The sequence below is a fragment of the Saccostrea cucullata genome, unplaced genomic scaffold (assembly GCF_032062105.1).
Source record: "Saccostrea cucullata isolate Sc308-1 unplaced genomic scaffold, CSIRO_AGI_Scuc_v1 ctg276, whole genome shotgun sequence".
NCBI lineage: Eukaryota > Metazoa > Mollusca > Bivalvia > Ostreida > Ostreidae > Saccostrea > Saccostrea cuccullata.
Genome location: NW_026930478.1, coordinates 39,368 through 58,314, shown reverse-complemented (window position 1 = coordinate 58,314; position 18,947 = coordinate 39,368). Strand labels below are relative to the sequence as shown.

Genomic DNA, 18,947 nt, shown 5'->3' with positions numbered 1-18,947 from the left:
CATGTATGGTTTTCACAACGTCTCGAATATATTGTTGCAGATTACTCCTGAAGTTTCTTCTTTAGTACTATATGTATTAAAATTTTGGTGAGGAGTAAAGAAGAAGGCTTGGTATAGAACATTTTCTGGAATCCTCTATGTATCTGTTTGTTAGGATGTTATTTAAGTTTTGGAATGGAATATTGATATGGTAATTCAAATTTGTTAAGAATATCAAAATATTCAAAACTATGTATGACTTAGTATATCCCAGTGAACTTGAAATAAAAGACACTACAGATTTTGCCAAATCTGTTTCATATTTGGATTTTAAGGACTTGATATCAATCACCTCGTTATCTTTTACATTGGTTCAATATATCCCTCTTAACTTGAAATAAAAGAGTCTGAAACATTTGTTTCAAATTTGGAAATAATACTAAAACAAGATGGCAAACTACCAACAAAACTTTATAATTAACGTGATGACTTTAACTTCTCTACCTTCAACTTCCTTTACTTAATTAGCAATATACCATTATTTCCTGTAGATGAAGTTTGAGTCTCCCAGTTGATTCTATACACCAGAATTTGCTCTTCGTACGAGAAAAAAAGTCTAAAACGAGGTAACAGTTCAGTGAACTAAGGATATTAACACTCTCGTTCCTTTGAAGTTGCCTTTTCGCATATTCTATGGTGAATACAATGATAAAGTACAATCCATTATTATGTCGAATGATAACTAATCTTTATTTAATACATTTTAGACCATTAATTACACACTTGTTTTACTGTCCTCCAACCCTATCTGTTTGAGCTCACTCTGTTCTTCCCCCATGTTGTCTGCCACTTCTTCTTTTCACGTCGACTTTTTCTGATGATATCATGCAACTGCAAGCGGGCACTCCTCCACTTCCTTCTCGAAATCTCCACACAACGCCTCAACATACTTGTATATTATTGTAACATTGGGTGGTTTTGTTCTGAATGTGCTAATTAGAGGACGAAATAAATCAGGTCATCCAGCTTGTTTTTTTATTCTCCATCGAATGCGTTATTTTGATTTCTGAGGCCCCTTTTATTTTTGAACGTTTAAATACCGAACTTCTGCTTTCTTCCAGCAAGAGTGTACAGGCAAGCGATATGACCCTTGAGCCTTTTGTTTCTTTCCTTTAACTGAAAATATATTCTTAATACTAAAACAAAATGAATATGGATTTTATAAATTTAATAATATAGGCATTTGTATGCCTTGTTCGATTTATCTTTTCATAGCAATGTTGGCCGTTTTGGAAATAGTATTATATACAGGCGCATAGTTTGATTTTTGAAAAAGGGGGCCGGGGGTTGTACCCGTCAATTAAAAAAAACATCAGTGAAAAACTTTCCGATTCAAAGAAGGGGAAAGCCCCACGCCATTTAGATATCAATCGAATCAATAACCTTCAATAAACTTGCATGTCTTTCCCCTTCAAATGCCTGTCGCTGTATTTTTTTTACAATTTCATTTGTCACTAAGAGTGACAAATGAAGACTTGTTCTTTGAAAGTAGACCTTTTAAAAACTCGAAAGCTTCTTTTTATTTAATCACGGTACCTGAAATATATTTGATCGTCAGCATTTTTTGACAAGGAGGAAATGTTTCTATCAGATCCATAATTGATCGGCAATGACTCAACATGTGTTATCTCATTGCTAACCAGGAAGTTTTACTATTTCTGTCTTCTATGGAAAATTTTTATATACCATAAATGACTATCTGCTATCTTATACCCATGAAAAAAAGGTTGTAAACAGTGAAAAAAGAGAAAAAAAATATGCAATCAAAATTTAAGTCCGTTCCATAGTTCCATTTCCTATTAGAAAATACTTCACATTGGCAAGGCACATTACATTTTAATTTAGTATTTAAATCTGTACTGTTTTGTATATATGATTCTGTTCATTACATGATTTTTAACAAATATACAGGAATGAGTATATTTAACAGTATGTGTAAAATTCTTCATGTTAAATTAATGCTTAATGTTTAAACACATTCATCGTCATCATATCACGTTTAAGCTCTGGAGATCACGAGCGTTTCGAAACGCATTTTGTCGTCCATCTGTCTGTAAACCTTTTCACATTTTCGACATCTTCTCAAGAATTACTAGGCCAATTTCAACCAAACTTGCCACACATTATTGAAAGAAGAGGATTTTGGTTTATTTAAAGAAGGACCACACCATCTTTCAAAGGGAGATGTATAAAAATTATTGAAAAATTATTAGCATGTAGCCTTTTAACAAGTTTTTCGACGAAAACCAACAGGTCAAATAAATGAAACTTTTGCAAATATATCCTTGAATAGCTTAAATTCAAAATTCATTTAATCGAGATCACGGGGTAGTGTGGACAGCAATGAGCAATCAAAGTTTAACGTAGAAATTAGTAATATTTATATGTATTTAGAAGCATACTCAGATAGTGTTCAAATCTTGAGCCCCATGATAGAGTGGGGCCACAATGTAAGGACGAGTATTGCATCGTTATTCATGAAAAAATCTTAGAAAACTTTTTTCAGAAGAAATAAGGAATCATTATGAATATTCATATAAATATGGAGGCATCCTCATGTTGATGTTTAAATCATCACCCCAAGGCACAATACCACAATATGAAATCAAAGTTTATGAATTGAATAGACGGGAAAACAGCAGTTACTCATGGAACTTTGTAGCCTCTTCCTCTACAATGATTTGTGAAAGTCTATCTTTTGAAAGATCTCCGAGCAACACCGAAAAAGTTGTAGGAGAAATATGAATATCAAACAGACTGTTGTTAATGACAAAGTATTGGCAATTATACGAGTAGTTTAAATCTTGTCTAAAAATTACAAACTCAACATATACCCCCTCCTCGCTGTAAACTGACTGAAGGTGATAAATGTAATCTACAGATAACAGAAATTATATATTACAAAGTCCAAGGTGCGCCTTAGCTTCTTTTTTTACTATGAAAGAACCAAAGCTTTATACAAATAAGTAAGGTATTACATAACCACAGAGATAAGCATTAAATTGAATTTTTAAAAAAAGCCTCCAGGACGCTTAAGGAGGGAGAAGAAAATACTGGAATAAAACTTTTACATTTTATTTATTTTCGTAAGATGGTAAGTGGTCATGCAATCAATGAAATTAAAGTCGTATTATTTCTATTTAGTTATATATGATTTATTGAGGAAAACTCCATAGTGTTATTTTAAGTTTTTAATATTTCTTGATATATTATTTGATTTTACGAAGCGATAGGTACATTTTTACTTTTTGTTTTATTTGTGTTTCCTTTAATTTATATTATTTCTTTAAATGATAGTAATTTTAAGTGGAAAATTTCCTATATACACATTATATTACTAACAGTGGACACTAGACAAAGCAAGAATTGGGTTGTTAGGGGATGGAGGGGAGATACCATTGATTTTGGGGAAACGAAATCCAGCTTAACATTCTCTAATTTCAAGAATATATTTGCTTTCCTTGCAAGTTTCAACTTAGTAGTAGTTTCGTGTGTGGAAAGTACATGTATGCTTTTGTTGGTATTTTGCTTCTTTAATTTAAAAAAATCGCAAACAATTCAAACACATATTGTCTCGACAAAATCTGCAGACAAAAGGCAAGATCTGGAGTGTTGTCGAGTGAAGAATTGTTTTTTTTTTTACTCTTGTCATTTATTTAGACAGAAGACAAGTGTGACTTCTGATTTAGAAAGATTATTTATCGGGAAAAATATTTGTGTAACAGTCATATTATAAATTTTGAATTTACCTGGTGGTAGTAAATACAAAATTTAGAATATGACAGTTGTCATATTGTAAATTTTGTATTTACTAAATTTACAATATGACCATTGTCACATTAAAAATTTTGTATTCACTACCACCCGGTAAATTTAAAATTTACAATATGACAGTACAAAGTCTAGTAGTCTTGATAATTTTTAACCTTAAATTTCAGAACCCGGCAGTGCTTCAAAAAGTGCACAATGATAAATGGATTTTACTCTAAGATATATTTTATATCGTATCTACATTAAAAAAAATGCAACAGTAAGTTGGAGGCAGAATAACATAATTCTTTCCTTTTAGGAACAACACGAACATACAGAACACACAGAACATACCCAGAACACCTATGTCGAACTGGTTTTGGAATCGGTGGGTTGTACAATTAATCAAAATATGAAGATAGGTTAAGGACAGATGATACAAACAACCTTTTGTTAAAAATTTTGAAAATAACAACTTCGGTCATGTTTAAATGAATAAACGCATAGTTTTTAGGTTTTTAACCAAAGTTGCACAAAAATGGAATTTGAAGTGAAAAATATTTGTGTAGAATAATAAGGATGGTTTCAGAAGAATAGAATTTTGTATCACTGAAGGTTAACAATTTCTTTATATTCTGGAAATTTATTATTTACATCATTTGGAATGAAATTAGGTCAACAAATGTACCAATCCAGGCATCCATTTTTTGTTTGTATCATGTGTCCTTAATACATTGTATATTAATACATGTATCAAACTTTATTTAAGGAATAACTGTCCTATTTTTCGATTTCATGATGTGATCAATCGATTGGGTTGCGTGATAATTTGCATAAACACCGAAGGCGTTTATGCATAAAATTATCACGCAAGCCAATCGATTGATCAACGTCATGAAATTGAAAAATAAAACAGCTATTCCTTATATTTACATGCTTTGATTCCACCAATCCACGTGCTCCAATCCCTGCTTCTGTCTAACTGTTTGTTCTGCCCTGCACGTGGTTTTTTTTGGAACCGCGCCAATACATTGATGGGGAAATAAAGTACATTTACAATTTGTAATTTTGTCTTAGACAAAGACATTGGAAATGTAAATATAATCTTATGAAAAGAATAACTATTAAAACATCATGTCATTGTCCTGAGATTTAAGATTTGATGTTATATAAAATTTCGTTTGTTTCATTGTAGTTTTTGGCAATGTTATCCCTAATTTTTGTCATTTGTGTCATTTTGGCTGATATTATGTTTGACGTTCGATAAAGATATGTGCAAAAAAAAAACCAAGGTTACATGGATTGAAAATTTAATCTTTCAATTCGTATTCGTCGGTATAAAGGTAACATAACCCAAGGACGTGTTTTATCTATATATACGAGGACTGTTCAATAAATAATGTCCTCGGTGCTCGGAAAGAAGAAAAAGACGCTTTTCAATGATTTAGTCTTCACTATTTTACTTATAAATCTTTCTAAATTAAAACACATGTCCGTAACATTTTTTATCCAATTTCTGATTGTTTTTAGAACTCAATTTTGGGTATATGACCCTTAGTATACTGGAAAATGGCAGATCCAATGATTTCCTGGACTTGTTTCTTCCTTATTAAAGGTGTTTTTTCAAGTTTGGAAATAGAAAAAAGTCAAAAGGTCAAAGATCTGGCAAATATTGTTATTGAAAAAATATTAACTATCTGTTTATCCCGAAAACCCCTTTACTCTTCAGGGCGTGCGGGTTTGGACGCTGTCAGGAAGACATTTAATGTAGCGAATTCCTGATTCTGGGTCCTTCCTGTAGTAAACCTTTCGATTTTTTTGCAAACAATTTGTTTTTTAGACTCCTCCAGAAATTAAACTGTCTCCCTGATTACGAATTTGAACAACAATACCACTAATATTTAAGAAAGTTGCATATAAATCTGTCTTTAAGCTCTTGCAATTCTTTGCTCTCGCCAGACCTTCGCTGTTTTGGTCAAGTACATCTTATGGTAAATTTTGTTTTGAGGATTTTAAACAATAGATTCAAGTTTCATTATCAGTTTGAATATCAAAAAAAAAAACAAAACAAAACAAAAAAACGTGGATAACTCCAATTACTGATATTTAAAAAAAAAATGTTAAGACATTCGTACACGCCGTCGTTTTCACTCATTTTTCAAAATATAGGGTGACCTTTGAGTACTAAGCTTTTTCACCGTCAAACGTTTCTTTAAAAAAGTGTAAACTACCCCCGATGTGATGTCTATTAATTTGCCATGTGTCTTAAAGTCAATCCTACATCATCAAGTATTATTTGTTGAAATTTGGAAAACAGTACGTAAGTTGTTATAATTTTTGTTGGCAAGGACGATACCCATTTTTGATGCCCATTATATAATTTTTTATCATTGACATCCACCTGCTCATTTGTCTATAAAACAGGCATTGGTTGCTGTAAATGTCACATATTTCAGTGGATATTTTTGGGATTTTTAACAAGTTTTACAGCAGCTTTGATGAAGCGTTTATTTTCGCTCTAGTTTACCGATTCTTTACCATTCATTTATAATGTCTCGAATAGCCCTTGTTTCCCAGCTTCTCACAATGAAACTCTGTGATAAAAAGTGGTCACATAAACTGTTATAAATTCATTAAAGATTCAATCATGAGAGAAAGTCAAGTTTTATGTCATATGATATCTGTATTGTATGTCATACAGTTCAGGACATTATTTATTGAACAGCCCTCGTAAGGGCAAACGGTAACTTTCCTTTCCGATCCATAATTATGTGAAGGAAATTAAAAATTTATTTACCATTTTAAACAAATAAAAACTTAAAACTTTGCTGAAACTGAAAATTATATCTATGGACTAATTATTTACATGTAATTTATATTATATCAAATTTTGATGAAAAAAAAATTAGAATCCCTATCTAAGACTTCCAATCTAAGAACAAATTTATGCAAAAGTGCAAAAAAAATGATTTCCTCCTCCTTTTATTTTTGTATTCTTTTGTATCTTTATACTTTACTTTACTTTATTTTCAACCATAGAGAACATTTTATTCATTTCAACCGTAACAGTGATGTTGGCGCGTAACAATGTCATGTAACGATAGGGTTATCTATCTTGCCACCCGTGTAATCGTCATGGTATAACCCCTTGAAACCTACTCTGAGACAATAAACAATCATTACATTCACTCTAAAACTGTAAAGAAAATTCATTGCTCTATATCAGTCTGTGAGATCGTCGACTTTACATCGTGAGCCCAATTAGTTAACATGATCACCCCCAGGAAAAAGTAAAAGTTTGTCAGGATTTTTTTTGTAAAGAAATGGCGTCCGTAAATTCTATTTTTTTCTCCAATCGAAAATCATAGGGTCTTACTGGACTCTAGGATTTGAGGTCTCGGTATAACCCGGCTAAGCTTGACCAACTTTTGCTGCTATGTCGGAAGGGTTCAATAAATATCTGTATTAGAAAGATAAATGCACCGATGAACTCCATGCAGAGGAGAATCAATGAAGACGCACCGAGAAGATATTGAAATTGTTTATTTTCATTGGAGGGATGTCTGTCATATGCATTTCAATTACGAAATGAACGGAAATGTTAAAACGGTCTCTGGAAAATTAACTTGATTTGTCATGTAATCAACTGCTGTGAAGCCCGAATACGCTGCCTAAATCTCGAATTCTCAATGGCGGGTGTCTGGTGGACAGGGGTATGCTCTCTCCTCAATGGCACCTGATCCCACCTCTGATATTTTCGAGGTTTGTGTTTGCTCTGTTGCAATTTTGTATTGGTTAATGGACTTTTGAACTTGAATTCTGTTCGTTATCTCCATATATTACCCCATGCAATACAATAGGTCATAACTGACCAACGCCTATAGTTTCTAAACCTGGGATTCATTGGGAAGCAACATATAGATGTCAAGTGCAAACAGATAAGTAAAACTCATAAGCATAAAAACAATGATCTGCACAAGTCTGACGCTTTACAACGTCGGTCAGAGGTACATGATTGAGGGGGTCCGTTTTTGTCCAGGTCACAGACTGATGTTTGTAATTTTTTTTAGTGATTGATAACTGTTCGCTATCTTCACTATATTCAAAATACATAAAAAGGCTTTTAAACTGTGAAACAATATTGATAAGTATACATGTGCATGTTTCATTAATAGTTTCATGTGGATGGAAAATGTATCTCTCCTTTGTATGAAATGGTATCACATGCATATGCATATTCAATGCTTTTTCCTTTGTTTTGAATTTTAGCACGATGCAAAAACTCAACAGACAAATTGTCAAATTGACCATACCCAGAGCCAGGTGACAAAATTTTAAGATCTTCTTTTGTTAAAAGCAGCTTATATTATTTTTAAGGTTTCAATTCCTCTGTCAAATACATACATTTTGTAGAATATTCTTACAAAATATTTATTTTGCAGAAGAAACGTCGAAGGTTTATTCCTTTTAAAGTAAGTATTAGATAAAGTTGTAGACTATTTATTAAAGAGACATATAAAAGTTTTATAAAATATTTGTAATTGAATTTTTAGCTTGACTATGTATATCATCAATCAAATATTTATTATTGTATTCTGAGTATAAAAAATGTCTTCTGGAAGAAAACAAAATAAACCCCTATGGATCAAACTTAATCAAGATTTGTCTGTCTCTGTTTTTCTGTTAATTTGTCTGCAAAAATTTTAGCCTTGCCCATAACTTTTGACTTTGGCCGTAATATTATTCATTATATTCTTTGTGACAAGACATTTTTCAGCATGAATAAATTTGACCTCTTAACCTTGAACCCAATTTTTTTTTTATCCTGCAACTACCCCTTGCATTGACCTAATAAAGGTAACCTAATAAACCAAAGCTTTATCCGGTCACTGCCCTAATAATGCCTCGTGCATGTATTCCGACGTTCTAAACACATTGTGACGTCACGTATGCTGCAATGTTTACGCCATATGGCGTCATAGTTTCAACTGCAGATATGTGCCTAAATCTGTCGGAAATAGCTTGTTTTGGACGTTCAAATGTAATATTTTGTTGCAGGATAAACAAAACACATGATAACTGACTTGAAATATAAGCGATATTTAGGCTCGGGTCGAAAACGTAAGAGGGCTCGGCAAGCCTCGCCCTCTATCACGTTGGGCGAGGCTAAGGAACCGTGATAGCGGGCGCGGCTTGCCGAGCCCTCTTACGTTTTCGACCCGAGCCCAAATATCGCTTATATTTTAAGACAGTTATCATGCATTTTATTTATCCTGCAACATATTGTATTTTATATTTACCTTGAGCGCAGCTGTCATATTAGGTTACTTTTTATTAGGTCAATGCAAAAAGTAGCTGCAGGATAAATATAAAATGCATGGTTACTGTCTTGAAATATAAGCGATATTTGGGCGAGGGTAAGAAAACGTGATAGAGGGCGAGGCCTGCCGACCCGAGCCCAAATATCACTTATATTTTAAGACAGTTATCATGCATTTTATTTATCCTGCAACATATTCTTTACATTTGAACGTCCAAAACTAGCTATTTTTGACAAATTTAGGCACAGTTGAAACAAGTGGTGCAGTTGAAACAATGACGCCATCGCGTAAACATTGCAATATACATGACGTCACAATGTTTTTAGAACTTCGGAACACATGCACGAGGCATTATTAGGGCAGTGACCGGATAAAGCTTTGGTTTATTAGGTTATGCTTATTAGGTCAATGCAAGGGGTAGTTGCAGGATAAAAAGTACACGCCTCATAACCGCAAGCTTTACGACTGGAAGTTTCTTTTAATCCCTGATTATACAATTCCTTTGTTTGGAAAACAACCTTTATGATCTCTTGACTTTGGATTGGAACTTGCATTTTAAAAACAGGAATATTCGTTTTAAGTTCCAATACGTGACATCAATGTTTCAGAAGCAATTCGTTTTAATACAATATATGTAATTACATTTCAGTACCATTCAAAAATATTCAAGGCTTCCAAAAAAGTAAGTTTTTATTTGATTCCCATTTATAATACACCTTTTATATTTTCAAAAAATACTCAATATTTTTTTGCTTTCTACCTAGAATACTTTAGTTCTGAAAAAAATTGAAACCTCTTAAAGATTATTGACTTTGTTCAATATGGCTTGTTTTTAAGTTTTTAAGTTTCAATGTATGTAATCTGCTGTGTTCTTTACGAATTAACTTGTGGACAGTACGATCATTAATAAGGTGTAGAAAATGCTTATCATGCTAACATTGGAAACATTACAAAATGTGAAGGTTTAATCACATTAATTAATCTTATTAAATCAACATTACCACATTATCTACTGTTAGTAATTAATATACAAAGTATTTGATCGGGCGGAAAAAATAAAGTCGAGTTCTTAGCTCCGATGCAAGGATAAGATATCGCTATAACTCCAACAATTATAAACAAGAGGCCCAAGGGCCTTTACTGTCAATAGAGTATAATGAATATCACAGTTTTGGTAGAGGCGCCCCTTATAGTAGCAGCTATTAATTTATCGCTAAATACTTAGTATTTATTATCTAAGAGCCGCATCGTCAGAATCTCCAATCCTGTGAATAATTTTGCTCAAAGTTTAATACAATCATGTTTCAGTCTTAACTGCCTACATAATGTAAAGTGGGGGATTTTTAAATATTCGATCATTTTAAATGGTTTAAGCCCCATCCCCAGTGTCCCAGTGGTCGGAGACATGAGTTTTCTTCCCTTTTACTCGTAAGTACTATTCGTAAAAATTGGTAGGAATTGGTTCAACACTTCAAAAGAATTTGCTTAAAATGTTCAAATCGAGACGCATATCGGACAATGCGCAACAACATACCAAACAGATAGCAACAGTAGGACAGCTGAGTGACTCGAATCACCTAAAACAATACCATTGACAAAATGAATATACAATGTGTATTTATTTTAATAGTTGCTTAGTCTGCTATGCATTAGAGCGGAGAAAGCAAGTATATTTGTATAAGTATCATTGGCTGTTTCAAAATGGACTCATTTCTTACTAAACATAAACTTTCAAAGGTGTAAACATGATAAATGCATGGATAAGATCATAAAAAAATGCATGACTTTTGTTGGTTTATTGCAGAAACGCCCTGTAGACGATCACCGAATCAGTACTAATAGCAGTAGCTATGCCAGCTGCAGAGTAAGATAAATATATATTTTTTTACATTATAGAGTTTTTTTTATGTTAAAATATTAAAGAGTGTACTTTTATAGTGATATAATTGTAGAATTCATGGAAGAAAAAGAAATTAAATACTATATATGAGGATCATTCAAAAGGTTTTTGTCCTCTCCAGTACTCCATTTAAAATAGAATTTGAACACGTTAAACACACTTGTAACGGTTCATTGAATTACGTATCAATCATATCGTCCTTGAATTGTTGAACAAGTTTCCTACACGTTGAACAAGTATCCTAAAGGTACTACTCTATTGTTTATCAAGAAAGGAAATAAGGAGCTATATAAAAGCCTGCGCTTAACTTAGACCACATTTCTAAACAAACAATCGTACAAAGGAACTGATAAGTTAAGACAACAATTAAAAAACAGCAGCAGTAAAGCTCTTGGAATAAATCATATGGAGATAACGAACAGTATTTAAGATAAAATTTCATAAAATACTACAAAACAGGACCAGAGCGAACACGGACCTCCAAAACATCAGAGATGGGATCGGGTGCTATGGAAGAGTGAGCATCCCCTGCTGACCGGTCACACCCGCCGTGTGCTCCTTGGCATGATCGGGAAGTAAGAAAAATCCGTCGTCAATTCAGTGTATAAGTAATACCTAACATTTAACATGAAAAATGTCAGTCAGCATTTGACTCAATGATAAATTGTATTTGTTGACAAGATCATTGTATCGACCATAGAACTTATGAAATGATGACTTTAAACGAGCCTGTTGTTATTCTTGTTTTATCAACGTGTTTATCAATTATTTACCTCGTTTTTGTACGGCGCCGCTGGAGGGCCAGGTAAAAAAATATTTTTATTTGTTCGGACAAATTAGAAAATCGTTCGGACGAATTAGTTATTTGTTCGGACAAATTAGAGAAATTGTGAACAACTATCAGGACACCGCGAATAATGTGCGGTTTGCACCAAGACGTTTCATTTTATTTTGATTCTTTGCAAAATAACTTTAATGAACAACATTATCAATAAATATTTTGAAGATAAGTCGTTTTTATGTTGATCTCTTTCTTATGATTTTTATGTACATATTCACTACCGTGCAGTTATTAATCATGACATGTGAATGATTTTTGAAATACATTTCTGATACATATGTCGCCGATTTGTAGCTGAAATATTGCCGATTCGGCGTAAAACATTCAATCAATCAATCTGGTACATATGCGGTGTATAAAATGATTAAAAGGTCCTCATTGAGTTTTTAATTAAATATTCCTGTTTGTGAATTTAGAAAACTTCACAAAAATGAACCTGTTCGTATTGATCCCAGGTTGTTCATATGACTCGCGAGCCGGTGAATTACGAGGTCAACCGATCAATCTGGTATATTCACTAGTCCATTGATTTTCAGAGCATAATTATAGCCCCCTCCCGTTATTGGAGAGGTACATGTAGTCCAACAAACTATTTAATTTCACTTTCAGCATTTCTTAATTTTGTTTATACGCTTTTACAGTTGCCCAAAGTTGACAGTTCTATTTCGTGGGGTGGGGGGGCTTACTTTTTCAATGCCAATTTTTTCCCGTACCAATTGCCTGCAGTAGGAGTAAAACCTTAAGGAGTGGATCTCATCTTTTCAAAGAAGCGGTAACTGACCACTGGAACCCCAGTGTTAGTCAGGGATGGGAGTGAAAAGATGTTTGATAAGAAGTAACTGACCCTTTGAATTTACTAGTGGGCTCTCAGAAAATATACTTTCAGAATGGCAGACTTTAGGCCTATAATATATACCGGTATAGATCCATTATTTCCGAATATTTACAATCAACATACCCGACTTTAATATCACATGTCTAGTTGCTACGTGTGTATGTCATGGTCCAAAGAGCTATTTATGTATTAAAAAAAGGATGAATCCTCCTGAATAGATAAAGTGTATATCTCTCTTTACAGGATAATTTGTGCAAACATCTAATTTGCCCGAACGAATACCTAATTTGTCCGAACGAATATCTAATTCGTCCGAACAAATAACTAATTCGTCCGAACGAATTTCTAATTCGTCCGTACAAATAACTAATTTGTCCGAACAGATATCTAATTTGTCCGAACAAATAACTTATTTGTCCGAACAAATTTCTAATTCGTCCGAACGAATTTCTAATTTGTCCGAACGAATTTCTAATTCGTCCAAACGAATGTCTTATTCGTCCGAACAAATAACTAATTCGTCCGAACAAATAACTAATTCGTCCGAACGAATATCTAATTTGTCCGAACAAATAACTAATTCGTCCGAACGAATTTATAATTTGTCCGAACGAATATCTAATTCGTCCGAACGAATATCCAATTCGTCCGAACGAATTTCTAATTTGTCCGAACGAATTTCTAATTTGTCCGAACGAATATCTAATTCGTCCGAACAAATAACTAATTTGTCCGAACGAATAACTAATTCGTCCGAACGAATATCTAATTCGTCCGAACAAATAACTAATTCGTCCGAACGAATTTCTAATTTGTCCGAACGAATTTCTAATTCGTCCGAACGAATATCTAATTCGTCCGAACGAATTTCTTATTTGTCCGAACAAATAAAAATATTTTTTTACCTGGTCCTCCAGCGGCGCCGTATTTTTGAAACTGATTATACGGAAGGAATATAATCGATTTGAACTAGCTTTGTAAAGATCCTTTTCAGGAAGTTCTTAACTCTAATCAAAATGTCTTCGTCAAATATTACACAGAAGTACCCCAATAAATTATTATCTTTTTAGATTGAAGTTGAATTGATTCACCGGCTTGTACATTTTGTTTAAGTGACATAGAAAAAATTGACCACTTGTTTGTAGAATGTTTTAAAGTAAAAGATTTATGGTGTAGGATTGAAAAATGGGTTTTGAAAAAATTTGAGATTCATTGCAGTTTTGACAAACTAGCTATACTTCTTGGTAAATATGGGAACAGGAATATATGTAAATTACAAAATGTGATAATACTTAATTGTAAAACAATTTATTTTTGCTAGTAAATATAAAAGTGTTCCAAAATTAAATATTGATATTCTAATAAGAATGATTATAGACAGAATTTTTATAGAAAAGGTTTTGTTACTATAAGTATTACAAAGTTGTAGATATATGGAATATGAAAGACACTGGCAAAAAATCTGTGATGTACTTTGAAAAAATCATCTATTATTATGATGAAATGTAATTATGTGCTAATTCTAAGGATTTACATTATTTGATTTTTCTACTAGTTACTACTTCTGACCCTCCCCCCCCCCTTTTTTTTATAAAACAACTTTCATAGTTACAAGTAAACTTTGAACTGTTGTAAAAGAACGAACTTATCAAGAAATTCACCATGTACATATATATGTATTTATATGTTTTGCTTATATATATAGTTTGGTTTGTATACTTGTGCAAGCCAATAAAAAAAAAAATAATAGAAATGAGAAGGCCATGAGAATATTGTGCCACATATGTGTATTTATGTATATAAAGGAATTTATGTGATCTAAATGGGACCCTTCTCTGTAATTTCATTGTCCCTCTTGAAGGATATTTTTAGGCCCCACCTTCTGCTGCATTCTGAAATTGTAAAATATGTAATCTCATTTGGCATTTGTAATAAATGCTCTATACACACACACACACCCTCTTTATTAGGTCACCTGAGTAAACTCAGGTGACCTATTGCTATCTGTTTTCGTCCGTCGTCGTGCGTTGTGCGTTAACATTTGGACATTTTCAGCTTCTTCTCTGCAACCACTGAACCAATTTCAACCAAATTTGGCCTAAAGCATCTATGGGTGAAAGGGAACAAAAATTGTGAATTTCATGATCCCTGCCCCCCTCGGGCCTGAGGGGTGGGGCCAAAACCACTAAAATTAATGCAATCTTTAAAAATCTTCTTCTTTACTCCTGGACATCAAGCAGTCAAACTGTTTGCATGATTGTAATCAGCAATGAGTACTCTACCAAAATTGTGAAATTCATGGCCCTGGGGTCAGGGGTTCTAGTTCTAGGGCGGGGCTAAATAAGTAGGTAGTGAAAATGCATTATTTCTTTAAAAATCTTCTTCTCTGCTCCTGGGTATTAAATAAACCAACTAAGCACATAGTTATGATGAGCAAGAGTGCCAGTACCAAAATTGTGAATTTTATGGCCCCAGGGTCAGGGGTTCTGGTGTTAGGGCGGGGCTCTATTGATTATATAGTGAAAATGCATTATTTCTTTGAAAATCTTCTTCTCTGCTCCTGGGTATTAAATAAACTAACTAAGTGCATAGTTATGATGAGCAAGAGTGCCTCTACCAAAATTGTGAATTTTATGGCCCCTGGGTCAGGGGTTCTGGTGTTAGGGCGGGGCTGTATTGATTATATAGTGAAAATACATGAATTCTTTGAAAATTTTCTTCTCTGCTCCAGGGTATTAAGCAGATGAACTACCTATATAGTTATGCTGGACAAGGGCCCATATCTTCCAGAATTGTGAATTTCAAGGCCCCAGGGTCAGGGGTACCATAGAAGGGGGGGGCTGTACTTATATACTGAAAATGAATGAATGGTTTGAAATCTGCTCCTTGGTATTAATCAAATATCAAGGCCTAAGGGTCAGGGGTTCATGTGTTTTAGGGGCACTACTGATTATTGCTGAATATTACTGATTAGTTGAAATGCATTTTTTGTTCCCTTACCCTGCATATGGGTATTAAGTAAACAAACTAAGCAACTGCTAAGTGTATTGTTATGATGATCAATGGTGCCTCTTTCAAAATTGTGAATGCCATAGCATCTGGCTTAAAACATGAATCAAATTCAATCACTGGAAAGTTGTTGCATAATGCTCAGGTGACCTATAAGGCCCAAAGGCCTCTTGTTATTATTATCATGCTGCAGAACAGAGCTGCAAATGTGCTTCATGTTCATATGAACCGAATTGTTCATCAGTTTTAGCATTTAAGAGCACATATATATATATATATATATATATATATATATATATATATATATATATATATATATATATATATATATATATATATATATATATATATATATATGAAGGAGTACACAGCTTATCTAGTTTATTTTCCACAGATGCCTGAAATATTTCTCCAGGAAAAATGATCAAAGAAAAGTACTTTAAACAGAAATCAAGGTTTTTTTAACTTACATTTTGAACATTTTATTTAACTTTAGAGCCTCACGTGAGGCATAAAAGTGCAAGCAACAAATAAAGAAAACTTAGAAATGGTCATAAAAACAAAAGATTAACATATACACAATATTTCAGAGGCATAGTAAGGAATTGTGAAATATAGGCTTTAATTTTAAAAAAAAAATAATTGTCAAACCACTTCGAGTAAATTTATCATCACTGTCAAACAAATTAGCAAATCTTCAAATATTTTCACATTGTAAACCTTTTTAGCTACTTCCATCTTTCATCCTTGAACAAAATGCAACATTTAGTAAAATTTATTTCCAATTTCACTCTGACTACAGAGATTACATTGACAAAATAAATGCAAATAAGTACTTTATTGCTTTATTTTTGTCTCACTTTATTTTAAAATTACTTAATTCTTTTTTTATTAAGTGCCTACCAAAGTAGATTTATGTCTATTCTATCTTAACTTTCAAGAGGATCGTTTAAAGTTTATGGTTGATACAATGAACTTGTCAGCAAATGTGATCTATCATTTAGTCGAAAACTGACTGATGTTTTCATACTAATTGTAAAACCATTATTGTATACGGACTTTCTGTTGTTTCCCGATCAACCTTTTGACTTTGACCTTGGCGTTTGACCCACTTTTACACAAAAATTCCAAACTTTTACTTTGGTCATAACTTTTGAGCGGTAGAAACTAGGGCTTCCATATTTCACATATGTATTTTTTGTGGCAAGACCTTTCACTGGATACCAACAACTTTGACATTTTGACCTTGACTTTGGAGATTTCCCTACTTATGAAAAAACTTATGCTTTGGCTGTAACTTTTGAACTGTAAGGGCTAGGACTTTCATACTTCATATATATAATTCTTGTGATGAGACCTTTCATTGGATACCAACAACTTTGATCATGATCTTGGAGTTTGACCTCCTTTTTAAAAACTTTAACCTTGGCCATAATTTTTGAACGGTTTGGGCAAGGGCTTTCATACTTCACATATGTAATACTTGTGGCAAGACCTTTCATTGGATATGAAGAACTTTGACCATGATCTTGGAGTTTGACCTACGTTTTAAAAACTTTAACCTTGGCCATAACTTTTGAATGGTTCGGGCAAGGGCTTTCATACTTCACGCATGGGCGTATGTAATAATTGTGGCAAGACCTTTCTTAAGAAAGAAACTTCCAATATATATTTAATAGGGCTTTCATATCTGACATGTGTATTATCTATGACAAGATTTGACACAATATGTCAGAAAAAATGACATCTCACCCACAAGAACACCGAAAGCGGGGGACCGCAATTCTCTCTGAATATGCTTGTTCATATAAAAGGGCTAACTACAAAAAACTTCTTCAGTGAATTGTGTTTAGAATTTTCGTAAGTTGTTTATCACAAAAATGTTTATGTTTAAAAAAATAAAGTTCATGTGTTTCAGACTTTTAAGAAAGAATCAAGCAAAAGCAATGTTTCGTCCAATACCTACCAGGAAATTGAGGTAATTTTAAAAACAAGACAAATGTTTGAAAGACCCCACATTATAGGGTATTCTTTTCTTTTTTTAAAAAAAGATATACAAACCTGACTTTAAAATTGTTTCGATAAAAATACAGACATTTGGAAACCCTAGAACAAATAGCAAGCTAAACAAGCTCATTTATTTCAGACGTCAAATATATGTTATTTAAAGGCAAAGAAAGGGGAATTTAAAAGTGTTTTCATTGATTTGTTTTTCATGTAACATGCAGTCTCAGATTTTAGATATCTTATTATAAAACCTTGATCACATTCGTTAAAGTCATCTTTAAAATTGAATTTAAGAATAAAGTTAAATCCTATTCTTTTATTAGCAAATCATTAGATTTTCATTTACACATATCAGAGTCTCCGTTGTGCCGGTCCAGCAAGATGCAATAGTATCGCCTCCAAGGCTCCCGTTTCAGACGAAGGCGATCAAATGGTAACACTTTAGAAGTAATCAAATTAAACAGAGTGCTTAAACAGATACAAGTGAAACCCTACAATAATACTCTGATGAGCTTTCACCAAATTAAAAAAGTTCTGAATAATTATAATGTGTCAAAAAGACATTGTTTTGAATGTTGAAAATGCAGTTTTAACAAAATATTTTAGAACGATGGTCAAGAAATTCTGAAAGAAACTCCATCCGATTTTCAAACGAACAGGGACGCTAAAATATTTTATCAGGTAATCTGTAAGCAGTTCATAAGTTTCTTAATCTAAACGTGTTAAATAAGTGATCTTACGCTATTTAAAAAAACCGATAAAGACATTGAATTCTTTCTCTACCTTTTTGTCTTCATCGATAGATGGAGTTTCCGAAAAAGACTGGTCGTCATGCAAAGAAGTACATGGGCATATTTTGTATGATATTAGTCTGTGCTATAATATCGGCAGCCATTGCGAGTATATTTAGTACAAAATCCTTGAGAGAGAACATTCCTTCGGACGTTGAACAACTAATCAGTAAAGGAGAACTGAAGACTCATATCGATGGTTTAAGAAATGGTGAGATCAAATAGCTTTAAATGCAAGGTCATTACTTCACTCATAAAGAAACTTTGTCATATAGGGTGTTTAGAAAGTTTATTCCATGATTATAGACTGTTATTGATTTGATAAATTATGCAAAGGTATTTGAAAAGCTGAATTGGTCTGTTTGCTAAAATTGTTTCAGAGATATGTTGTACGTGTGGAATAAATTTTCTTTATAAGTAAGTTTTTTTTTCTCCGAGGAGAGAATTTTTTTTA

At 32.9% G+C, this 18,947-nt stretch overlaps 1 protein-coding gene across 1 annotated transcript in view; it reads left to right on the top strand.

The window, feature by feature from the left end:
* Positions 1–4,123: 4,123 nt before the first annotated feature.
* The window catches only part of LOC134228739 (uncharacterized), a gene marked incomplete at its 3' end in the record, with an annotated part of 51,148 nt that continues 36,324 nt past the window's right edge, over positions 4,124–18,947 (top strand). Inside the window, exons 1-9 of the mRNA XM_062710439.1 lie at positions 4,124–4,177; positions 8,059–8,112; positions 8,232–8,261; positions 9,760–9,792; positions 10,915–10,974; positions 17,614–17,673; positions 18,058–18,135; positions 18,309–18,383; positions 18,506–18,704. Of these exons, the coding sequence (XP_062566423.1) occupies positions 18,133–18,135; positions 18,309–18,383; positions 18,506–18,704 (277 nt within the window). The remainder of the gene's footprint in view (positions 4,178–8,058; positions 8,113–8,231; positions 8,262–9,759; positions 9,793–10,914; positions 10,975–17,613; positions 17,674–18,057; positions 18,136–18,308; positions 18,384–18,505; positions 18,705–18,947) is intronic.